General features: G+C 34.4%; 1 protein-coding gene across 5 annotated transcripts in view; it reads right to left on the reverse strand.

Moving 5' to 3' along the window:
• The window catches only part of USP34 (ubiquitin specific peptidase 34), a 251,225-nt gene that overhangs the window by 22,202 nt on the left and 208,472 nt on the right, over positions 1-20,551 (reverse strand). For all 5 annotated transcript variants that reach the window (XM_047068664.1, XM_047068662.1, XM_047068663.1 and 2 more), the window contains 14 exons: positions 17,249-17,313; positions 17,081-17,156; positions 16,951-16,998; positions 16,771-16,836; positions 14,120-14,200; positions 12,304-12,389; positions 11,780-11,948; positions 11,601-11,675; positions 10,337-10,488; positions 6,798-6,846; positions 6,613-6,717; positions 6,488-6,532; positions 5,432-5,536; positions 4,250-4,397 (listed from right to left, as the gene is read on the reverse strand). In XM_047068664.1, coding sequence (XP_046924620.1) covers positions 4,250-4,397; positions 5,432-5,536; positions 6,488-6,532; positions 6,613-6,717; positions 6,798-6,846; positions 10,337-10,488; positions 11,601-11,675; positions 11,780-11,948; positions 12,304-12,389; positions 14,120-14,200; positions 16,771-16,836; positions 16,951-16,998; positions 17,081-17,156; positions 17,249-17,313 — 1,270 coding nt within the window. The remainder of the gene's footprint in view (positions 1-4,249; positions 4,398-5,431; positions 5,537-6,487; positions 6,533-6,612; positions 6,718-6,797; positions 6,847-10,336; positions 10,489-11,600; positions 11,676-11,779; positions 11,949-12,303; positions 12,390-14,119; positions 14,201-16,770; positions 16,837-16,950; positions 16,999-17,080; positions 17,157-17,248; positions 17,314-20,551) is intronic.

Genomic DNA, 20,551 nt, shown 5'->3' on the forward strand with positions numbered 1-20,551 from the left:
ATACCTGAAAAAGGTTATTAAGCATATAATTCTGAGAGGTAAATAACTCATTAGTTGAGTCCCTCTGTAAAAAGTTACTATGTGCAAAGCACTGAGCAAGGTACTTAAAAATATTATTTTATTTAATCCTTACAATCATCCTGGAGGTAGGTGATGTTACATGGAAAATCTGAATCTTGGAGAAGCAAAGACCAAGGTCACACAGATAAAGAGGTAGAGCTCAGATTTAGCCTTGGGAAATAAGGATGACAATGACAGTAATGATAATGGTCAAACAACAATAATCACAACAACAAGAACTGCTAACATTTCTTGAACATTTATACTATTTAACACCGTTATTTTATGTAGCAAGCACTACTTTTATTATCCTCACTTTCATTCGGACTTAAAACAGTAAGACTATACCCATATTACACATCTAGTGGCAGAGCTGGAATTCAAACCCAAATATACCCGATTCACGAGCTAATGCTCCTAAAAAGTCATCATAGAACCTCCTCACCTCAAGGACTCTAATGCCTTAGTTTAACTCTTTTCACTATGCCTACTAATTGTTTCCTACTATTCTACCTATAATTTGATAATTTCCAATGTTCTGTCAAAGCAAATAAAGTTAGTTTCTAAGATTAACTGTAACCTGTTTTAAAGATTTATTTCAAATTAAACTTTATGCACAACTTTGTGCACAATACTCCATCTCTACATATTTTTCCCTCTATACGTTGCTCTGGTTAGTCTGTTTTCAGTTAGGCTCAATTTGGTATGTGTTTCAAAAGTTAAAACTTGGCATTTAAGGGTCATTCTGTTCAATTTTTGTTTAAGCTGCTACTGAGACAATTTGTGATTAGCAAAAACTTAGATTAAGTTATATATTTTTATCCCAATATTTTATTATGCAAAATTTTCAAACACAATGAAAGGTTTAAAAAACTTTACTAAAGACCCACTTAAGGGGCGCCTGGGTGGCTCGGTCGGTTAAGCATCCGACTTCGGCTCAGGTCATGATCTCACGGTCTGTGAGTTCGAGCCCCCCATCAGGGTCTGTGCTGACAGCTCAGAGCCTGGAGCCTATTTCAGATTCTGTGTCTCCCTCTCTCTCTGCCCCTCCCCTGTTCACGCTCTCTCTCTGTCTCAAAAATAAATAAACGTTAAAAAAAAAATTAAAAAAAAATAAAGACCCACTTAAATTCCACAATTAACATTTAGCTTTGCTTTATCATATACCAAACCATCTATTTATTTCTTGAAGAGCTATCTGCTTTTAAATAAAAAGTTCTCCTTGGGAGAAATACACAGCTTTTAAATTATGTTTATCACTGAGAACAGTTAAGAAGGTCAATATGAAAGAACAGACCATTTTGTTAAAAACTGCCTTGCTATGACTGAAGAGTTCCTTTATTTAAGTTCTATGCTAGAGAGAACTTAGGACAAATCTACTTCCATTTCTATATGGCAACTCTTCAACTATTTTAAGACACTTATCATGCCTCCATTTTTCTTCTTTTCTCTAAACATTCTAAAGCATTCCTTAAAATTATTTTGTAAGATTTAATAGTATTTCTCCGTAGTTTTTCTTCTATACATGTTACTCTAATTCTTATTCCAAGGTTTATTGTTCTATGAAAATATTTTGGCTGTTTTTTCAAGTTACATTATCAAAAGTACTTTTTCATATTACTATAGTCTAAAACTATTACAATTTTTATTTTTTTAAAGTTTATTTATTTTGAGAGAGACAGAGACCGAGTGAGAGAGAGAGAGAGAGAGAGAGAGAAAATCCTAGCTCAAGTGGGGCTCAAACTCAACTGTGAGATCATGACCTGTGCCAAAGTTGGACACTTAACAGACTGAGCCACCCAGGCACCCCTAAAGCTACTATAATTTTTAAATGATTCATTATAACAATTTATTTCCCAGCTGAACATCCAGTTTTTAATTTTTCACAATTATAACTAATGCTATTTAGGCATCCATACATTAGATGACTTACTTCTATTGGAATCCTTCAAATGATACTACTGAATATAGAAAGGGCAAAGCATTTTGAAGTGTCTTGATACATATTGCTAAATGGCCTTTCATACCGTAATGTTAATTTACTTCACTGCCGTGTATGAGAATACCATATCCTCAGTACTGTCATGAATATTAGGAGTAACCATTTGTTTAAAAAAAATTTTTTTTTTGGTTTAGTGTAAGTTTTTTTTATTGCTTTATGATGAGAAGTCAGGACATGAATGCCACCAACATACATGTCAGCATTTACAAATAACCCATTACTATTGAGTTACATAAGTGGCAGGAAAAATGAGCCTATGAGTACCAATGCCAATCCACGTGTACCCACAAGTTTAAGATGTTTTCCCCAAGTAATCTTTTAATTTTACAATAAGTAGAACAGGAGTGCCAGGGTGGCTCAGTCGGGTAAGCTTCCAACTTTGGCTCAGGTCATGATCTCATGGTTCATGACTTTGGGCCCCACGTCGGGCTCTTTGCCAACAGCTTGGAACCTGGATCCAGCCTGCTTTGGATTCTGTGTCTCCTCTCTCTCTGCTCCTCCCCTGCTCATGCTTTCTCAAAAATAAACATTAAACAAAATTTTAGAGTAGGCAGAAAACACAGTTCCCATACACTCTTTTCCCCCTTTCTCCTATTATTAACATCATTATCACTATGGTACATTTGTTGTAACTAAGGAACCACTACTTTTAACTAACCTCCATACTTTAGATTTTATTAGTTTTGCCTTAATGTTCTTTTATTTTGGATCTAGGATACATTACATTTAGTTATCATGAATCCTTAAGCTCCTCTTAACTGTGACAGTTTCTCAGGCTCTCCTCGCTTTTCGAAAACCTTGACAGTTTTGAGGATTACTGGGGTCAGGTATTTTTGAATAATGTTCCTCAAATGGAGTCTGTCTCTTGTTTATCACTATTAGACTCAACTTATGGGTTTTTGTAGGGAAGAACACACAGGTAAGGTGCCCTTTACACATCGTATTACATCAAGGATATGAAGGGTACATGCTATCAACACATATCATTGATGTTAACCTTAATCACCTGGCTGAGTTTATGTTTGTCAAATTTCTTCGCTTAAAGTTGAACTAACAACCCACCCCACCCCCCCCATCTACTCTTTGAAAGCAAGTCACCAAACTCATACTCAAGGGGTTGGGAGATTAAGCTCCACCTTCTTGAAGGATGTATATAAATTATTTAGGATTCTTCTGTATGGGAGATTTGTCTCCATTTATTTACTTAACTATTTATCAGTACGGATTCAGGGCTATTTATTTTACACTGCTGGTACAATCCAGTGATATGTTATTTATTTTTTTACCCAAATTCTTCCAGCTTTAGCCACTGGGAATTCTTTCAGGTTGGTCTTGTGTCCCTTTGATATACCCCCATTATTTTGTTTTTTGAATACTTCTTTACTTTCTGGTCTTACAAGATGCTCCAGGCTCATCTTGCAGATTACCTGCCCCAGTCCTAGAACCAGCCATTTCTTCAAAAGGCTATTATTTGTTTTATCAGAGAATAGTGTTTAGAAACAGAGATCTGGGTATTTGATGTGCTTGTTGCTACTGCAATGTCACTGATTCTAGGCCTTTTCAGCAGACAGCTAGGAAATATGATTTTAAATTTAGTGATTAAAGAAATTTAAAAATACTATTCTGATTTTTGTTTCTTTGAATATTATCAAAAGAGGAAATATTCTATTTAGTTACAAGCAATTTTTTAATCTGTGAAATATCTATTCTTCGTATTTGTCCACCTGTCTTCCAAGATCTTTGTTCCCTTCCAGCCTGTGTAAAGGATTTATCATTTAACTCCCATAACTTCAGTGAATATTTTCTCTCAGCTTGCTCTATGTTTTTATTATTACTTTACTCTTAGCCTTGAGGTCACTTTTAAAATAGGATTTTATGATCCTTTATTCTGTTCACTTAATGCTGATCATCTTTTGTTGTCTATTAAGCAAGGAAACAAAAATGGTAGCGGTGGTTAGGTCACCCAAAACAGGACAGTTTCTTATCCTTAAGACACCAAAAACATTGCAGATATTTGCAAAACATGGTCATAGGTTTCCAAATACTAATGTAACTTTGGCCTTTAAGAACAGTATCTCCAAGAGCCTTTGCTCCATACAACAATGGGCATACTATAGTCACCTTAAAAAACAAACAAACGCAAAACTTGGAACAAATGGTTCGATAAGTTCTGAATATGTGACTTACAAGTCCTGACTCTAGGATAATTGTGAGCCAAAAGAAACCGCTCGACCCAGTTTTCCATATTCTGCAGGACCCAGCTGTGTGCCAGTTTATTTCGGGGTGTCTGTACTGCCAACCAATCCAGACACTGAGAAGGATTGTATTCAATTACCTACAAATAAAATGACAAGAACGGAATATAAAACCAACTGATTGAACAGTTACTGTTTTACTTACTTTTGGTATATACCATTAAACACTTACAGCCAAGACAGACTTTTGAAAACTAGAGCGTAAAAGAAGTTTCACCCATGTTTTCCTCCACTTTTAAAGCTATGTCTATCATTCAGAAAAATCTGACATTAGTTTACAAAATAAAATTAAAATAACCAAGGGCTCTAACACAGAACCAGGAAAAGAATTCAATGATTTTTAGGTCTTGTTAAATTTATAAACTTAATTAATAATGCTTTTAATTCTATAAAGTTTCTCATCTTTATTTTTCTTATTGCTTGCCTAATCTATTACTGCTCATGAGAATGAAAAATAGTAACTGCACTGCTAGAGAGATTTTTTTCATGGGAAAAGGAAACCTAGGAATCTAGAGTTGGAAAACTATGGCTTTTGGGCCTTACCCGCTCATTATGTACTGTCTAGATGGTTTTATGCTAAAGTAGCAGTGGAGTGGTTGCAAGCGAGATCACAGGGCCCACAAAGCCTAAAATGTTTACTAACTGACCAGTTAGAGAAAAAGTTTGCTGACCCCTGGTCTAGAGAGTAGGTTTCTTCACGCTCACTAAAAAGAAATTCGGTGACCACAACAGCAACTCTGAAAGAGAGGAAGCTGTTGGTACTTCCTCTACCATTTCTGTCAACTGCTGAAAACACTTGGCTTGTATTTCTAAGATCCTATCACTTCACAGAATCCTTTTTGAGGAGAGGGGAATGAGCACCCTAGATTGGCTAAAGGCTTTTTTCTATGACTCTACAAGAAAGTCTTTAAAGACTTTCTTTAAAGTGAGTGGGAGACTAGACAAGAACTCTTTTTAACCCCAAACCTCCTGACTAAAGCCTTCTTCCCTGGCTTGTGACTTACTTAAACCATTTTGGATTACCTAAGAAGAAACTGGTACTTAATGACTTCATTAGGAAAATAAAATTCTCAGAAAAAGAAATACTAAAATATCTACTGCAAGACTTACTTACCTCCCATATCCTCTGCAGAATGTAAGATGCAAAGGGAGGCATTCCTGGAGGTCCACCAGCAAACTCCATTAGCATAGTCAACAATTTGAAGAAAGGATTGGCTGCCTGTAAGACACATATATACCTGTGCATTTAAATGTATTTGAACCCCTCTGTTTCTGCAGAAAAGAAACACGTAAAACTCTTCTACACATCACATTTAAATCTGTGTTACAAGACCTCAGAACTCCTGCATATAAACTGAACAATCATAAAGCAGCAGGGTCAAACTGGGATACAAAGTCAATTGCAAGGGTACCACATGTAACAGAAAACACATATTCTTCTGGATGTCAATTTGGAAAAAAAGCAAATCAAAACTCATTATTGAGACAAGCTTGGTACTTGGAACAATTTAGGTTAAAAGTTTCATGTAGCATCCCTTCATCACTAAGGTGTAATTTACATTAATATTTGACAAGTATATATCACTAAAGTGGCTGTAACATTACCATTTTACAAAAATACTTTTATATAATACTACATTACTATATTTTCCACATCTTTTTCATCTATGCCGAGTCCTGGTTGGTCTATTTTTTCCTTAAACACAATTATGATATATGCTTCAAATCAAACTTCAAAGGTTACTATCTAGGTGGCATTCTAGTATGTTAAACTTATATGTAAATTTATATTTAATTGGGAAAATTACATTTATGATAACAAAATACAAAGGGGTAATTCAGTGTATTCAGTTACACACTTAAAACTAAGTTGTGGTGGGGCACGTGGGTGGCTCAGTCATTTAAGTGTCTCTTGATTTTGGCTTAGGTCATGATCTCATGGTTTTTGAGTTTCAGCCCCGCAAAATCTCTCTCTCTCTCTCTCTCTCTCTCTCCCCACCCCCCCAGTCCCCTGCTCGTGCTCTTTCTATTAAAATAGATAAACATTTAGAATAAATAAAACTAAGTTATGTTATGGGAGAAACCTTGATATTTTTTCAAGAACAATTAGAAAGGTTTATTTGAAAGCACTAGTAGTCTTAAAAACATGAATTAGCTAATGTGTACATACCTCAGGAGTCAACTTTGCTATTGATGTGAAAAGCATAGACACAATCTAAAACAGAAAAAGAAGGATTTCAGAACATTCTTTTAAAAATTACCAAAAAACTTTTAAGACTGTATCTCAGCACTTACATGTTCTGCAAGTCGATTATTGTATCGACAGAGGCTGAAAATCAGATTACAAGTTTGTCTTATATTGATGCCATCACGAATATGTTGAAACAAGAAGGGGAATCCCTGTTAAAAGTAAAAGTTGTTCATTTAAGAACCATTATTATTTGTGCGATTATCAAATCCTCTAATATAGAAAGTATTACCTTTCCTCCTGTTAATGCTGCCATGTCAGTCTGTGATAATGTCAAATGCCTGAAAGGAAACATTAGTGGAAATAAGTTTTTCTTCCCTCTGTGCTACGTTACAGCTGTTTGCATCATGACATGCATCAAAACTGCCAATTCAATTACAACTGTACCAAACCACTAACACAAAATGACTTTTGAACCTTCTGCTAGCTAAACTTACTTGCTAGACATCTCTTAGACAATTTTTCAAGATACCAGAATTGTGGAAGCCCAAATCTACTTTATTTCATATTTAATTAACGCTATATTTTTGTGTATTATAAACACTAGAATGGGTCTGTTTTTTTTTTTACATGAGATCCTTTAAAACAAAATGAACTTATAAGAAATACTAAAGAGTTTTCAGTTACCAGTTTATAATTTCTGTAATAACTTATAGAACATTTCAGACACATAGGAAAACAGTAAGATAGTAGAAGTATCCCATTACTCAGCTTCAAATTACTAATTCATGACCAGGCTTGTTTCATTTGTACCTCTCACTCACTCAATACGGACTATTCTAAAGCAATTCCAGGTATTTTACCATTTAATCCAAAAACTTCAGTATATATTTCTAACAGAAAAATTTAAAAAACATTCATACTACCATTACTCACACTTAAAATAAATCCACAATTCTTTACTATCATACAATATCCAGTGTATGATTACCTCAAGTTTCTAAAAAAATTTTTAATATTTAATCTGTTTGAATCAAGATCCACATAAAGTCCTCTGTTCCAAGTGGTTCAAATGTCTTTTAAGTATCTTAGAGACTACTGGTTTCCCCTCCAATTTTATTTTTATCTTGCAATTTATGAACTGAAGAAAGTAGGTGGTTCATCTTGAAGAATATCCCACATTTCCATTTTGTTCACTGTATCCTTGGGGTGTTGCTTTAACATGTTCCTCTGACGCCGTATTTCCTGTAAACTGGTAGTTTAGATCTAGAGACTTGATCATATCTAGGTTTGATCTTTTTAATCAAGCATGCTTTATAGGAGATGGTATTGACTTTCATCAGGAGGCACACAATGAAAGGCTGTCTTTTTGTAGCATTTTCAGTCAATGATGATCATTTCCTAGATCCATTACTTCATTCAGGTTGCAAAATACAGACATACTAATTCCAGCATTACTTGCTCATTTATTAGCTCAAATACCTCCAAGACAGCAAACTTTCTCTCATTTACCCACTGGTTGCCATGAGGGATAATTCTTGCTGATAAGATAAATGCTTGATATCATTCCTTTATTTAATAAGTTTCCAAAATTATGATTTGGTTTCCTACTATACTCCAAAGGTTACAAGTATTTTGTTTGTTAATTTTTAGGCACCATTACAAACTCATAGATTTAAACATCTGTGATGCATTTTACATTTTTGTCCACTTGTAATTATTCTTATATTACTGATACTTGGGTTATCCAATCTATGACCAGTAGAAATATCCTTAAATTGGTTGAGTCCTTTTAACATAAATAATCTCAGTAGTCTCTGATGGTCTCTGCTTTGCAAAACGACCCATTTCTTTCTTGCCCAAGACCTGGAATTGGCCTTTTTTTTTTTTTTTTTCAAGGAATCCTGATTTTTTTACCACAGGAAATGATATCTGGAGACTATAATCCAGATGCCAGTGGCACACATGGATTCTGGGTTGGGCAAGATTTCTAAGCCCTTTCAGAAAATCGGAGTATATAAAACATTTTTTGTTTGCTTAAGACAAAATACACCATAAACTCTACTAATCTTCCCAAATTCAAATTTAGTTTTAAAGAACTTATATAAAAAACCTAAAATATTCTATCTCTATTTCTTCCTTCTTTTGCTGAAAATCTTCGTTTCGAATGACATTGACAATTACTATTTGCTTTATTCTATAATATACGTTTGTTTCAGAATAATAATCACAATTACATTATTAACAATATACTTAGTAAAACAGTTTAGGACAATTTTACAATTCTTTTTGTCTTTCATGTACAACTAGGAATTTACAGTTAATGTGCTCTAAAGTCATTTTAATGAATTCCTCTCCAATGACTATGCCACCAGGTCAATATATAGTTCATTTATTTCAGTCTGCTTTTGGTTTTTAGGGATTGCATTTTATTAATTCACTTATATAAAACATTTACATGATTACAAGTTAAATCTAAAAAAAAACAACAACATATATTCATAGAAGTCAAGCTTTCATTTCTGTCCTTTCTAGTCTGTTTTCCCCTCCCCCAACCACAGGAACCTACTTTTTTTCCTTAGACTTCAATTTTAAAAAATACAGTAAATTCTTGTTATTGTAGTACTTATGTTCTATGAAGTGCTGCAAACATTGAATTAGCGATTATTTAATCATTGCTCATAAGGGAAATACAAGGTTGGCTCTTGTGAGCCTCTGGTCACAACATTTTCTTCAACCAATCAATACGTTACCTTGTTTTATGTGTGTTTCTATTTAAAGATACTTTAATATATGTTGTTCATTAGCAGTGAAGTCACAGCAAATAATACTATAACTGATACCTGAATGAAGCTTGTCTAATGTGCATTTTCTCTTTAAGGCACATTACGGACTTAATGGGCTTAGAAACACTAGATAGCACTTAGCACTATATATGGGGGCAATTTTAAATACCAAGCCACTAAAAAAGCACAAATGTGATGAACATGGCATAAACCATGAAAAAGATATTTGTTTACAACATGAGAAGTGAAACAGGAAGGCACAGTGTCATCATGTTTGACCTTGGCTAGAAAAATGTGTGTCAGGTAACTAATTTTTTGCCACTCTGCACATGTACATCTGCAGCCCACAAAAAATGACTGTAAAAGCGCATGAGTACTTATTTTGGGATTGCAATAAATCCTAGCAAGTAGGCAGATTTGGAAACAGGAGATCCATAATGAGGAATAATGGAAATTGGGTGTACATGCTCTCAATCTCTCTCTCCCCCACTCTCCCCTTATAGCCTCCCCTTTCTTAAAAAGTACCATACTATACACAGTTTTCTCCACCGTGCTTTTTTCACTTAGTAATATTTATCCTAAACACCTCTCCATGGTAGTACAGATAATTTCCCATGCTTTTTTTCTTCAGCAATAGAGTATTCTACTGAGTGGATGCCGGCTTTTGTCAACTAATCCCCTTTTGGTGGATATTTCCAGTCTTCTGCTGTTATAAACTAACTACTTCAATAAATATCACTGTACATACATCTTTCTGTATTTGGGGCACACATTTCTGGAAGTAGCATTGCTAGGTCAAAGGATGAACGCACATATAATTTTGCTAAATATTTTACTGTATATTTCTTCAACGTATATTTCTAACATGACTCAGTGAAAGTAAGAGTTTGATACAAAAGATTGAAATACTTATGCCACAAGAGTTGATAAATAGTGGTGTTATTTAAAAGGAATTATGTAACAAAAGCTAGTAGTGGTAAAACAAGTATGTAGAAGGAATAAAATCAAACATGCTTTAAGCATTTTGAATGTTGAAACATTTCACCTTTCTGAGCGAGATTGTTCAACCAACAGAGCAACTAAAGCTATCATTTTTTCCAGGGCAGCCGGCCTGTACTTTTCTTCTGCCAGAGAGAGAATATCTTCTTCCTCCTCCTCTTCTTCCCCTTCTTCCTCTGATAATACTTCAACTTGAGGCTAGAACAGAACAAAATGTTAAAACTAATATGTTAATACTGAATTATCCAGAGAGAAAATAACTTGAATCTTTTACAAAACTACCCTATGTAAATGGTGGCAGGAGCATGTATTAAAGAACAACCACACAAAGGCCTAACCTTAACTTTTAAGAGTCTAAACAACATTCAGGACAACTTTAGACACAGCAGGCAGAACTGTAAAGAACAATGATTCTCAACACCGTGACTATTTACACCTCACCTACGGGGATAAATCTTTTAACAATTTCTTTTTTCTTACAGGCAAGTCCCTTGGAAGATAAATCAAGATCAACTTTTATATGAGTATGATAAAACAGCATTTCCTATTTAATAAAAATGCCAGTTACACAAATTAATAGTGTTCAGATAATCCAAATAGTAAGTCTTCCAAAGAGATATGCACTTGGGCTTTGAAATGCAGGAGGCTGAAGACATTTTATGATTTAAGAAGCAAAAGAAAAGCAGTCTGAACAGGTCACAATATAGGCAGGAATTAGGTAGTAAAAGCCCATATTCTGAGAAGCATTACTGTATAATGGTTTAACAGTTTAGCTCAGGAGTCTGACCAAAGATCAAAGCCCAATTCACTGTGGTCTAAAACAAGTTAACTTCTTTAAGCCTCAAGTTCCTGATCTGTAAAACGGAGGTAACAACAGTAAAAATAGGGCACAATCCAATGTGGTCGTCACAGACAAGACAAAGTTCATATAATACTTTCATAATTATGAATAGACCAGCTACTTAAATTTTTGGAAGATTTTACAAACTCAATAGCAAAGGGCTTAAAAATACAGCCAGCAAAAATGTTCACTGAGATGACATACGTTTGATAGGACTCCAAAACAGGTGGTGGCCACTTTGCCTAAATATATTTGCTTTGTTCCGGGGCTTGCCAATGAAATCATTATTTGATTATTTCTTCTCTTGCTACATTCATTAAAAATATCAACCAAACTCAGACCCTTAACATTATCTAATATCAGGGCCAGAAGAGACTTTAAAGGGTTCTAATGTCTAAGGACTTTCCATGATACAAACTTGAAAACATGGACCCCTAAATCCCCCAATATGAGAGAGAACTGCACTTACATTTTCAGGCCCTTTGGTTCCCATGTAAAAATGTACCATTGTAGATATGGCTTGCAGTGAAAGCAAAAACTGACTCTAAAAATAAAAACATTGATTTAAAAATATAACATAAAAACAATGAAGTTTTAAATACTGAAAACAGGTACATAATCCCAGAAATAAATAAGATATAGCTTTACCTCTTCTTCACCCATTTTGGCAAATTCATAAAGGAAGGCAAAGTATTCTGTAAGATGTTTACTGTGAGGTTTTACACCATGTTCCATAATTAATAACAGAGTTCTCACAAATCTAGTGACACACGAACGACCACCAATATCTTCCACTGAGGCATCCATATCATCTGACCTGAAAATATAATTTAATATCTCAGAGACAGTATGAAGTCTGGGGATAGATATTCTGGAAGGAGAGATGTTTTTAAAAACCCAAATTTATCTTTCATCTTTGCAATAGACTGCAATACGAATTATAATAATTTAAGTAGGTGGATTCTAATTATTGTGTCTGGCTAACTCAATCATGAAGTTACTTGTAGACAATTTTGAAGATCAAAAATAAAAGTTTTCTCTCCTTGATCGGTATCATTACAGATTATTTTTAAATAGAAGAATCCAAATGTTTCACTGTGGATATTTAAAAATACTCTGTAGGTGGATAATTAAAAAGCTTAAAAATAAAATGTTCAAAAGGCACTTCTTACCCATCTTCCATTCCTGGTTGTAGATAAAGATGAGCATGCACAGGCCTAAGTCTCTGAATCACATGGATACACAAACGCTGAAACATCTATAAACGAAAAGTTATAACAATCTAAGAGCCAACTTTATCAGGTAATAGAGATACTAAAAAATTAACATGATTCAAAACTCTCTGCCAACCATTTCTTTTCCCCACAGATTATCTTTTGACATTCTAAAGCTCTTCTGACGTCTCACCTGGACTAAAAATATAAGGTAAAGGTAGCTTAAAAATAATCACTTTTGTAATAAATGAAAAAACAACAATAAACTATACATTTCAGTAATAGAAAACACACACAAAAAACCCACAAAGCTTCATAAAAACCTCTTGATTAATGGAGATATACAGAACAGAAAACTTAGCATCCATCTCTTTAAAAGAGTGGAATAGGGAAGGATAGCTGCTTATCAGAGGTCAATGACTAGGGGAAGGAAATGTGATTTAAGTTTATCTAAAAGAAACATGGATTAAAAAGGGTTGGGATTCTCTAAATAAAATATACAAATAGCCACTAAGCACATGAAAAGATGTTCACTATCATTAAGTATTAGGGAAATGCAAACCAAAACCACAATGGCATACTAACTACTTCACACACATTAGGAGAGCTAAAATCAAAAAGACAGTAACAAATGCTGAAGAAGATAGTGAAAAAAAGAAATCTCATAGATTGCTGGTGGGAACATAAACTGGTGCAGACACCATGGAAATTTTTGGTCGTTCCTAAAATATTAAACCTAGAGTGACCATATGACCCAGGAATTCCACTCCTAGGTAGATACCCAAAATAACTGAAAACATATGTCCACACAAATATTTGTACACAAATGTTCAGAGCAGCATTATTCAAAATAGCCAAGTGAAAACATCCCAAATGTTCATCAACTGCTGAATGGATAAACAATATTTAGTATATCCATTCAATGGAATACAATTTGGCAAAAAAGTACAGATACATGCTACAACATGGATAAACCTTGAAAACACTGCTAAATCAGTGACAATCATAAAAGACCACAAAATGTGTGACTCCAATTATCATTAAATAAGCAAATCCATATCATTAAGTAGGCAAATTCATAGATAAGGGGCTGTCATTAGTGGCTGAAAAGAAGCAACAGGATAAAATGGGGAGTGACTTAATAGGTATGGAGTTTCTCTTAGCAGGATTATAAAAATTAGATGATGGGTGCATAAGTCTGGGGATAGAACTACTGTATTTTACACTTTGAAAGGTTTTGATTAATTTTATGGTGTAAAAACTGTTTGTCAGTAATAAGGGAAAAGTGGCATTTTCAGATTAAATTTTCGGTTCTGTGTCATAAGTGAATATAAAATATTTACTTTTTTTTTGTCTAATTTTCCCAAAGATTTAAGGAGACACAAATTGTTTCATGTGACAGTTCAAAATCTTTCACAGAAATGTAATATACTATTCATTTAATTTTTAAGGCCATTACAACACTCTACCATGGTTAGAATATCTAAGGTTCTGAAAAAGAATCAGTACAACTCAGAAAGCAGCCACAGTAGGATCTGAGAGAACAGGGAGTTAAAGCTATCTTCCTACAACCAGGAAATGTGAATGATTTTAATCACTTGGTTGGAAAGATAGTTGATTTGCTAAAAGAAGCTGATGAAACAACAGCAAAATTATTTTTTTGATAAGAGGTCAATCTTTTCAAACTACTTTTCAATGCTGGGTTAAAATACATTCACAGGCAAATTAGAATTATTAGTTTGAAGGCTACCTCTTTTTCAAACATTTTTCTTACCTGTCTCACAATTTGATTAGGGCACTTAATTAGTATCTGCATTGGCCACCAGTCATCATCAGCCATACGGTCCAAAAACCACTGTAGAAAAATAGTGTGATATAAACATTCAACCAATACTTGTTAAATATAGGATTTAAAAAAAAAAAAATCACATAAGGATTTTACTTCTAGTCAATGTTTCGATTAGTTTAAGTTCTTACCAAAACAGATTCTTTAACTGTTACAAAGTCCAAAACTCTAAAATGCCAAAAGTCACAATCAGGGTCCTCTAACTACAGAATTTCATGAATGCCATCTACATCACAGTGTACAACCTGCATCATGGCAACCTACAGCCCTTAACATAATAAAATGGAATACTATTTTCCTCTTATTTCTCACAGATGTCAGACTGCAGTTATCTTTTGTTCCTATTAATAACATGATGTATTGATTCATTTTTTTCTGTTTAAAAAGAAATTATGTTCCCTTGATAACAAAAAACACTTCTTTATGCTAAGACAATTCTCAATGATTCCCAGATATCTCTTAATCACTTAACTCCTGTAATACTGAATTTTACTGTGTGCATATACACAATTACTGACAAGTGTAGAGAATTTTAACTCCACAGACACACACACACACACACACACACACACGTGTGTGTGTGTGTGTGTGTGTGTGTGTGTGTGTGTGTGTAGTGGCAACACTATATATGAAAACATGAAAGGGGTGGAGAATAGAGGAACTTGTTAACTAATACCAGGAGGATACAATCAGTCAAAACAAGCAGTAGAGAATTCTGCAGATCAAATGACAAAGTAGCAAAGAGAAAAAAAAGTTATTAACGGCTACAGATGAAAGTTGATTTATGAGACAAAAGCAAAATGTAGCCTTTGTTTAAATACTACTTCAAACAAGCAAACTGAGAGAAGAAAAACATTAAAAAAATTTTTTTAATGTTTGTTTATTTGGGGGTGGGGGTAGATAGGGAGACAGAGGATCTGAAGCAGGCTCTGCACTGACAGCAGACAGCCAGATATGGGCCTCGAACTCATGAACTGAGATCATGACCTGAACCAAAGTTGGATGCTTAGACCACTGGGCTGAGCCAGGTGGTCCCAAAAAATGTTAAAAAAAAATTTTTTTAATGTTTATTTTTGACAGGGAAAGGGAGGGAGGGAGGGAGGGAGGAAGAGAGAAAGAGAGAGAGATAGAGAGAGAGAGGCCGAGCACAAGTGGGGGAGGGGCAGAGAAAGAGGGAGACAAGATCCAAAGCAGGCTCCAGGCTCTAAACTATTAGCAAAAGAGTCCAATGTGGGGCTCAAATTCACAGACAGCAAGATCATGACCTGAGCCTAAGTCCACACTCAACCAACTGAGCCACCCAGGCACTGTGAAATCAGGTTTTAGACAACTAGAGAAAAGTGAACACGAAGTGAGTATTGGATGATGTTGAGGAACCACTTCTAATTTTACTAGGAGTATGGAATCATGGTTATATATATTTTTTAAGTTCTCATCAGAGATACATACTCAGTACTCATGGATGTGTATGATATGCTATCTGGGTTTGCTTTAAGATACCTCAAAACAGACACGAGGAAGAGATGAAAACAAAATAATGTTACTATTTGTTGAAACTGGGTGATAGGTACCCAAGAGTTCATTATCTTTCTACTTTTGTGCTCGTTTTGAAATGCTCATTACAAAATTTTAAAAAATCATGGCTTTGTATTTGTATTCTACAACAATCAGATTCTCTAATTCCACTGCTTCAAGGCATAATCAGATGAACTTATACATAAGAAAAATATCTTCAGGGCACCTGGGTGGCTAGTTGGTTGTCTGACTTCAGTTCAGGTCATGATCTTGCAGTCTGTGGGTTCGAGCCCCGCATCGGGCTCTGTGCTGACAGCTCAGAGCCTGGAGCCTTCTTCCGATCCTGTGTCTCCCTCTCTCTCTGACCCTCTCCAGCTAATGCTGTCCCTCCCTCTCTCTCTTTCTCAAAAATAAACAATTAAAAAAAGAAAAGAAAAAAAGAAAAAAAGTCTTCAACTAATTTCATCTATTGTACACTATGCTGCTATCTCCCACCTCAGGAAAATTTTAAGACTTGCATTCCTAGAAAGGCTTATATCACTTTGGGAACTAATCAAGAAATGATAAAATAACAGTAAGATGCCAATATGGTTAAGTGATCATTACTTGTGAGCAGATTATCCTTAAGGATATATTGTTACAGGGATATATTAGACCACAATATAGAAGATAAAATTGGACATAAACTGATATACTAGGATATATGCATTTTTATCTTGGAGGGGGAAGGAAGATTTTGTTGTCAACTATTGTTTTATAATATTCAAAATTAGTTAAGAAATATCTGTTATCAGTCTTCTGAATTTTCTGTATTTTTAATTCTAATACATGGGGGGAGAGGCACCCAAGGATTTTTAAATACCTTAACAATCAATTATTTAATCAGTGTAATGGATAGGACACATAAATGACAACTTCCTCAGTTGTTGAGTAATTTTAGGAACAATTTACATTGGGATCCCTATTATAAAATACAATAATTTTGCTGTAGCATCTGAGAAGAAAAGTAAATAAAACAAAAAAGTGCACATTAAATTATGCATTGTTCGTTGAATTATTCTCACCTCACAAGCTGCTTGACTATTATTAAATTGTTTGGTCAGGAGTTCAATCCACTGAAGCATTGTGGGCTAAAAAAGAAAAAGAAAGAAGTCACTTAAGGCATCTACTTCTGAGCTAAAGATCATGAAAACCAGAAGTTATCTGATAAATGACACAAAAGTCTATGAAAACACAACACATACCTTTTCTTTTGAATGTATAAACGTCTCTAGGACAAAGGAAGTGCTTAACTGTAAGAAAAGATTAAGCAAAAAATATTTAATTATCTTAAAGTAGTCAATTTTGAAAAACTATCTAAGGCTTATAGATTACCTTTGCTGTCATTAGGGAAACAGCTTTAGGATCTGGTAATGTACTGGGAATACAACTACATAACTGCCACATAAACCTAGAATTAAAAAAAAAGTTAAGTTACATTTCTTACAGAAGATTTGTTTTAAATGTGTAACAAAAATCTATTACTAAATTTACAAAACTTACCCAAAATATGTATGTTCGAAAATGTTTTTGTCTTGAAGAAACTGCATGTTATCATGCCAAATCCACTGAAGTAAAAGAAAATGTTAACATTACATATCAGAAAGCATTTGCTTCATTACATTTTACTAGTATTTTTATTAGACAAAAAAAGATTTGCTCTAAAAGAAACAAAAAAAAGCAAAAATTACAGGCACTTAAAATTCATGTTGATTTTTTTCTGGGTATACAAGAATATGAAAATGGCTACTAAGCCTGCTCCAATGTTATCATTCTGTATCTGGCTACCTCAAGCAATTAGTTTTTTAAAAATGCAATTATACAGACTGTGAAAGGAAGAACTCTGAAATATCATTTGTCTCAAGAGCGAATATATAAATGAATAAAATTATGTCATGTTTTGATAAAAACAGGTTATGAGAAAGGTTTATGTTCGAAAACTGGCAAAATAAAAACAATTCAGGTTGGCTGACTTAAGAGGTGATTTCCTGGCTTATTCTGTAACAATTATGAAAAATAATTATTTCTGACATGAGCCTTTAGAGTAACTTCTCTGCTCACTTTGGTTTTTGTGTTCCTTTAACTCTGTGAATACCCTAAACATGCTCTGAGTTGTTGTTAGTTCCATAAAGTTATTTTTATCTGGAACATATTTATGTTGATTACTGACATTACTGCCTGTGTGATCCTTCCTAAAGATTTTCAACTACCTCTACTTGCTTCCCAGCCCACTACTCTAGTCTAGAACCAGCTCTTAGAATTATGTATTAGGGCTCCTGCTCCACATTGATGCAGACCTAGTCACTGAATGGTTTGCTTCAGAGTTCTTGGTACTCTAGCATTTCTATGCACACAGCTTTCTAGAAAGCTGTAGCTTCAAGAAAACTTTGGCAGCATTCAACCATCAATGCTTTTTCACAGCAATGGAGCTCCATTCCCAGCTTCCAACTTCTAGCCACGAGCTCGGCTCTAGATCTTCTGTTATAATTTTTGTCCCCTTTACCCCAAAAGAGCTAAAGGGGACCCTAGAGCCTGGTAGTCCTGTTTTTCCACCAGACTCAGTGCTTTTGTATCTGTTCCATTTCTGTCCTACAGAAATATTCACCCTATTTTTTGACAATCCTTTTTATGTTTTAACAATACAACATATGTGGAGCAATCTGGGTGTGTCTAAGTGTGAAATTACTTCACTACAATGATCAGATTTTTCCCAGGTATTTTCTATATCCCATTCAATTTCATCTTGGCTCACATTTCCTTGAACTTACTAATCATCACAGTCTCAGAGATCATCTTTCAGCTCCTAAAACATGCCAATAAACTCTTTCTTTCCTAAGGGAATTTGTACATAATCTACTCTTTGCTTGGAGTAATCTTCACATGATTAACTCTTTGCTACCTTTCAAGTCTCAGCTTAAGGTTAATCTGAAGCATTTCCAAATCACTTCCCCCAGCAATTCAAATCAACTACTCTTTCTGGGCATTTTGTTTTATCCATAATAGTCATTATATAATGTTTGTTTACTTAATAAATTTTATAGCTCTAAATTTTCAATTTACTCTTTGGGAAAGTCTGCTACTAGCTATATTTTAACTGTACAAATTTAAAAGACCAGATTCTAGTTTTTACCTAAAATCTATGTTAATATTAAGTAACAGTATTATATTTTAATATTTTCAGTAAAATGTATATGCAAGCAAACTCATTTTAAATTAATAAGCTAAAGCAATGCCAGGAAAAAAGGGTTGGCTTAGATGTGCAATCAAGAATATTTTGATGTAGTTTATTTTTCTTGTTTTGGTAGAGCAAAAGGATGGATTTCCTTTTGTCACCACATAAATCAGTGGTTCTCAAAGAATGGTTGAGAGACCTGTGGAGTACCTGTGACCATTTTAGGGTATATGTAAGATCTACACCATTTTTTTAGTAATATGATGATGCTATCTGCCTTTTTTAAGCTCTCATTCTTTTTTGAGCATAGAATGAAGTTTCCCAGAGGCTAAATGATGAATGAGATCACAACAGAGCAAATGCAAAAAGCTATTATGAGACTCTAGCTGTCAACTATTAAATCAGATATTAAAAAGATTTGCCAACATGTAAAACAGGGTTTTGTTCTGAAAAATATTTTTTAATAAAATGTTATTTATATTAGGATGTCACAAGTTTATTTGATATTTTTAAATAAATTAATGTAAATTTTAAAATGTTTTAATTTCTAATATAGTAAGTATTGACAGATATAAGCACCACATTAAAACTAGTATTTTAAAAAACTTTAAGGTTCTCAATATTTAAAAGAAAAAAATTTTTTTAATTAGTTTTATTTCTGAGAGGCAGAGAGAGACCGAGCATGTGTGGGGGAGGGGCAGAGAGAGAGGGAGACACAGAATTGACGCAGGCTCCAGGCTCTGAGCTGTCAGCACAGAGCCAGAAGCGGGGCCGAACTCTGGAACCGTGAGATCATGATCTGAGATGAAGTCGGACCCAACTGAACCACCTAGGTGTCCCAGGTTCTCAATATTTTTTAAGAATATAAAAGTTCTGAGAATAGGAAGTTTCAGAACCGTTGATGTAAACAAAATACATCTTTTTTAAAAAATGTTTCATTTTCAGGCTCAGGTCATGATCTCACAGTTTGTGGAGCTTGAACCCTGCGTCGGGTTCTGCACTGAAAGCTCAGAGCCTGGAGTCCGTTTTGAATTCTGTGTCTCCCTCTCTCCTTGCCCCTGCCCCGCTCATGCTCTCTCTTTCCTTCAAAAACAAACAAATGTTAAAAAAAAATGTTAAATGTTTCATTTTTATTTTTGAGAGACAGAAAGAGAGAGAGAAGCAAGTGAGGGAGGAACAGAGAGAGGGAGACACAGAATCCAAAGCAAGCTCCAGGCTCTGAGCTGTCAGCACAGAGCCTGATGTGGGGCTCAAACTCATGAACTGTGAAATCATGACCTGAGACGAAGTTGGATGCTTAACTGACTGAGCCACCCAGATGCCCCAACAAAATACATCTTTAAGGTTTCAGTTAAAATTTCATTTTACTTCACAAGTGGGCTGGGTTGTCATTAAATACTGTTGGGTCCTTATCTAGAATAAGAAATCTAATGAAGCACCTAATTTTGCTGGTAAATCCAATTCAAAGGTTTAAAAGATGTGGATGTTCTTGTGTTTTTATCAGTAATATTATGGGTAGGCAAGACACCTGTTAAGATTATTTGGGGGAAAAAATTCCACTTGGTTTTAAGACATGACCGCAACAGCGCAAATATTAACCAATAAATAGTAAAAGCTGAACTGTTTAGATGGAA

Source organism: Lynx rufus, unplaced genomic scaffold (assembly GCF_022079265.1).
Source record: "Lynx rufus isolate CCGP_SWC_20201006 ecotype Redwood Valley unplaced genomic scaffold, mLynRuf1.p SCAF_8, whole genome shotgun sequence".
Taxonomy (NCBI): domain Eukaryota; kingdom Metazoa; phylum Chordata; class Mammalia; order Carnivora; family Felidae; genus Lynx; species Lynx rufus.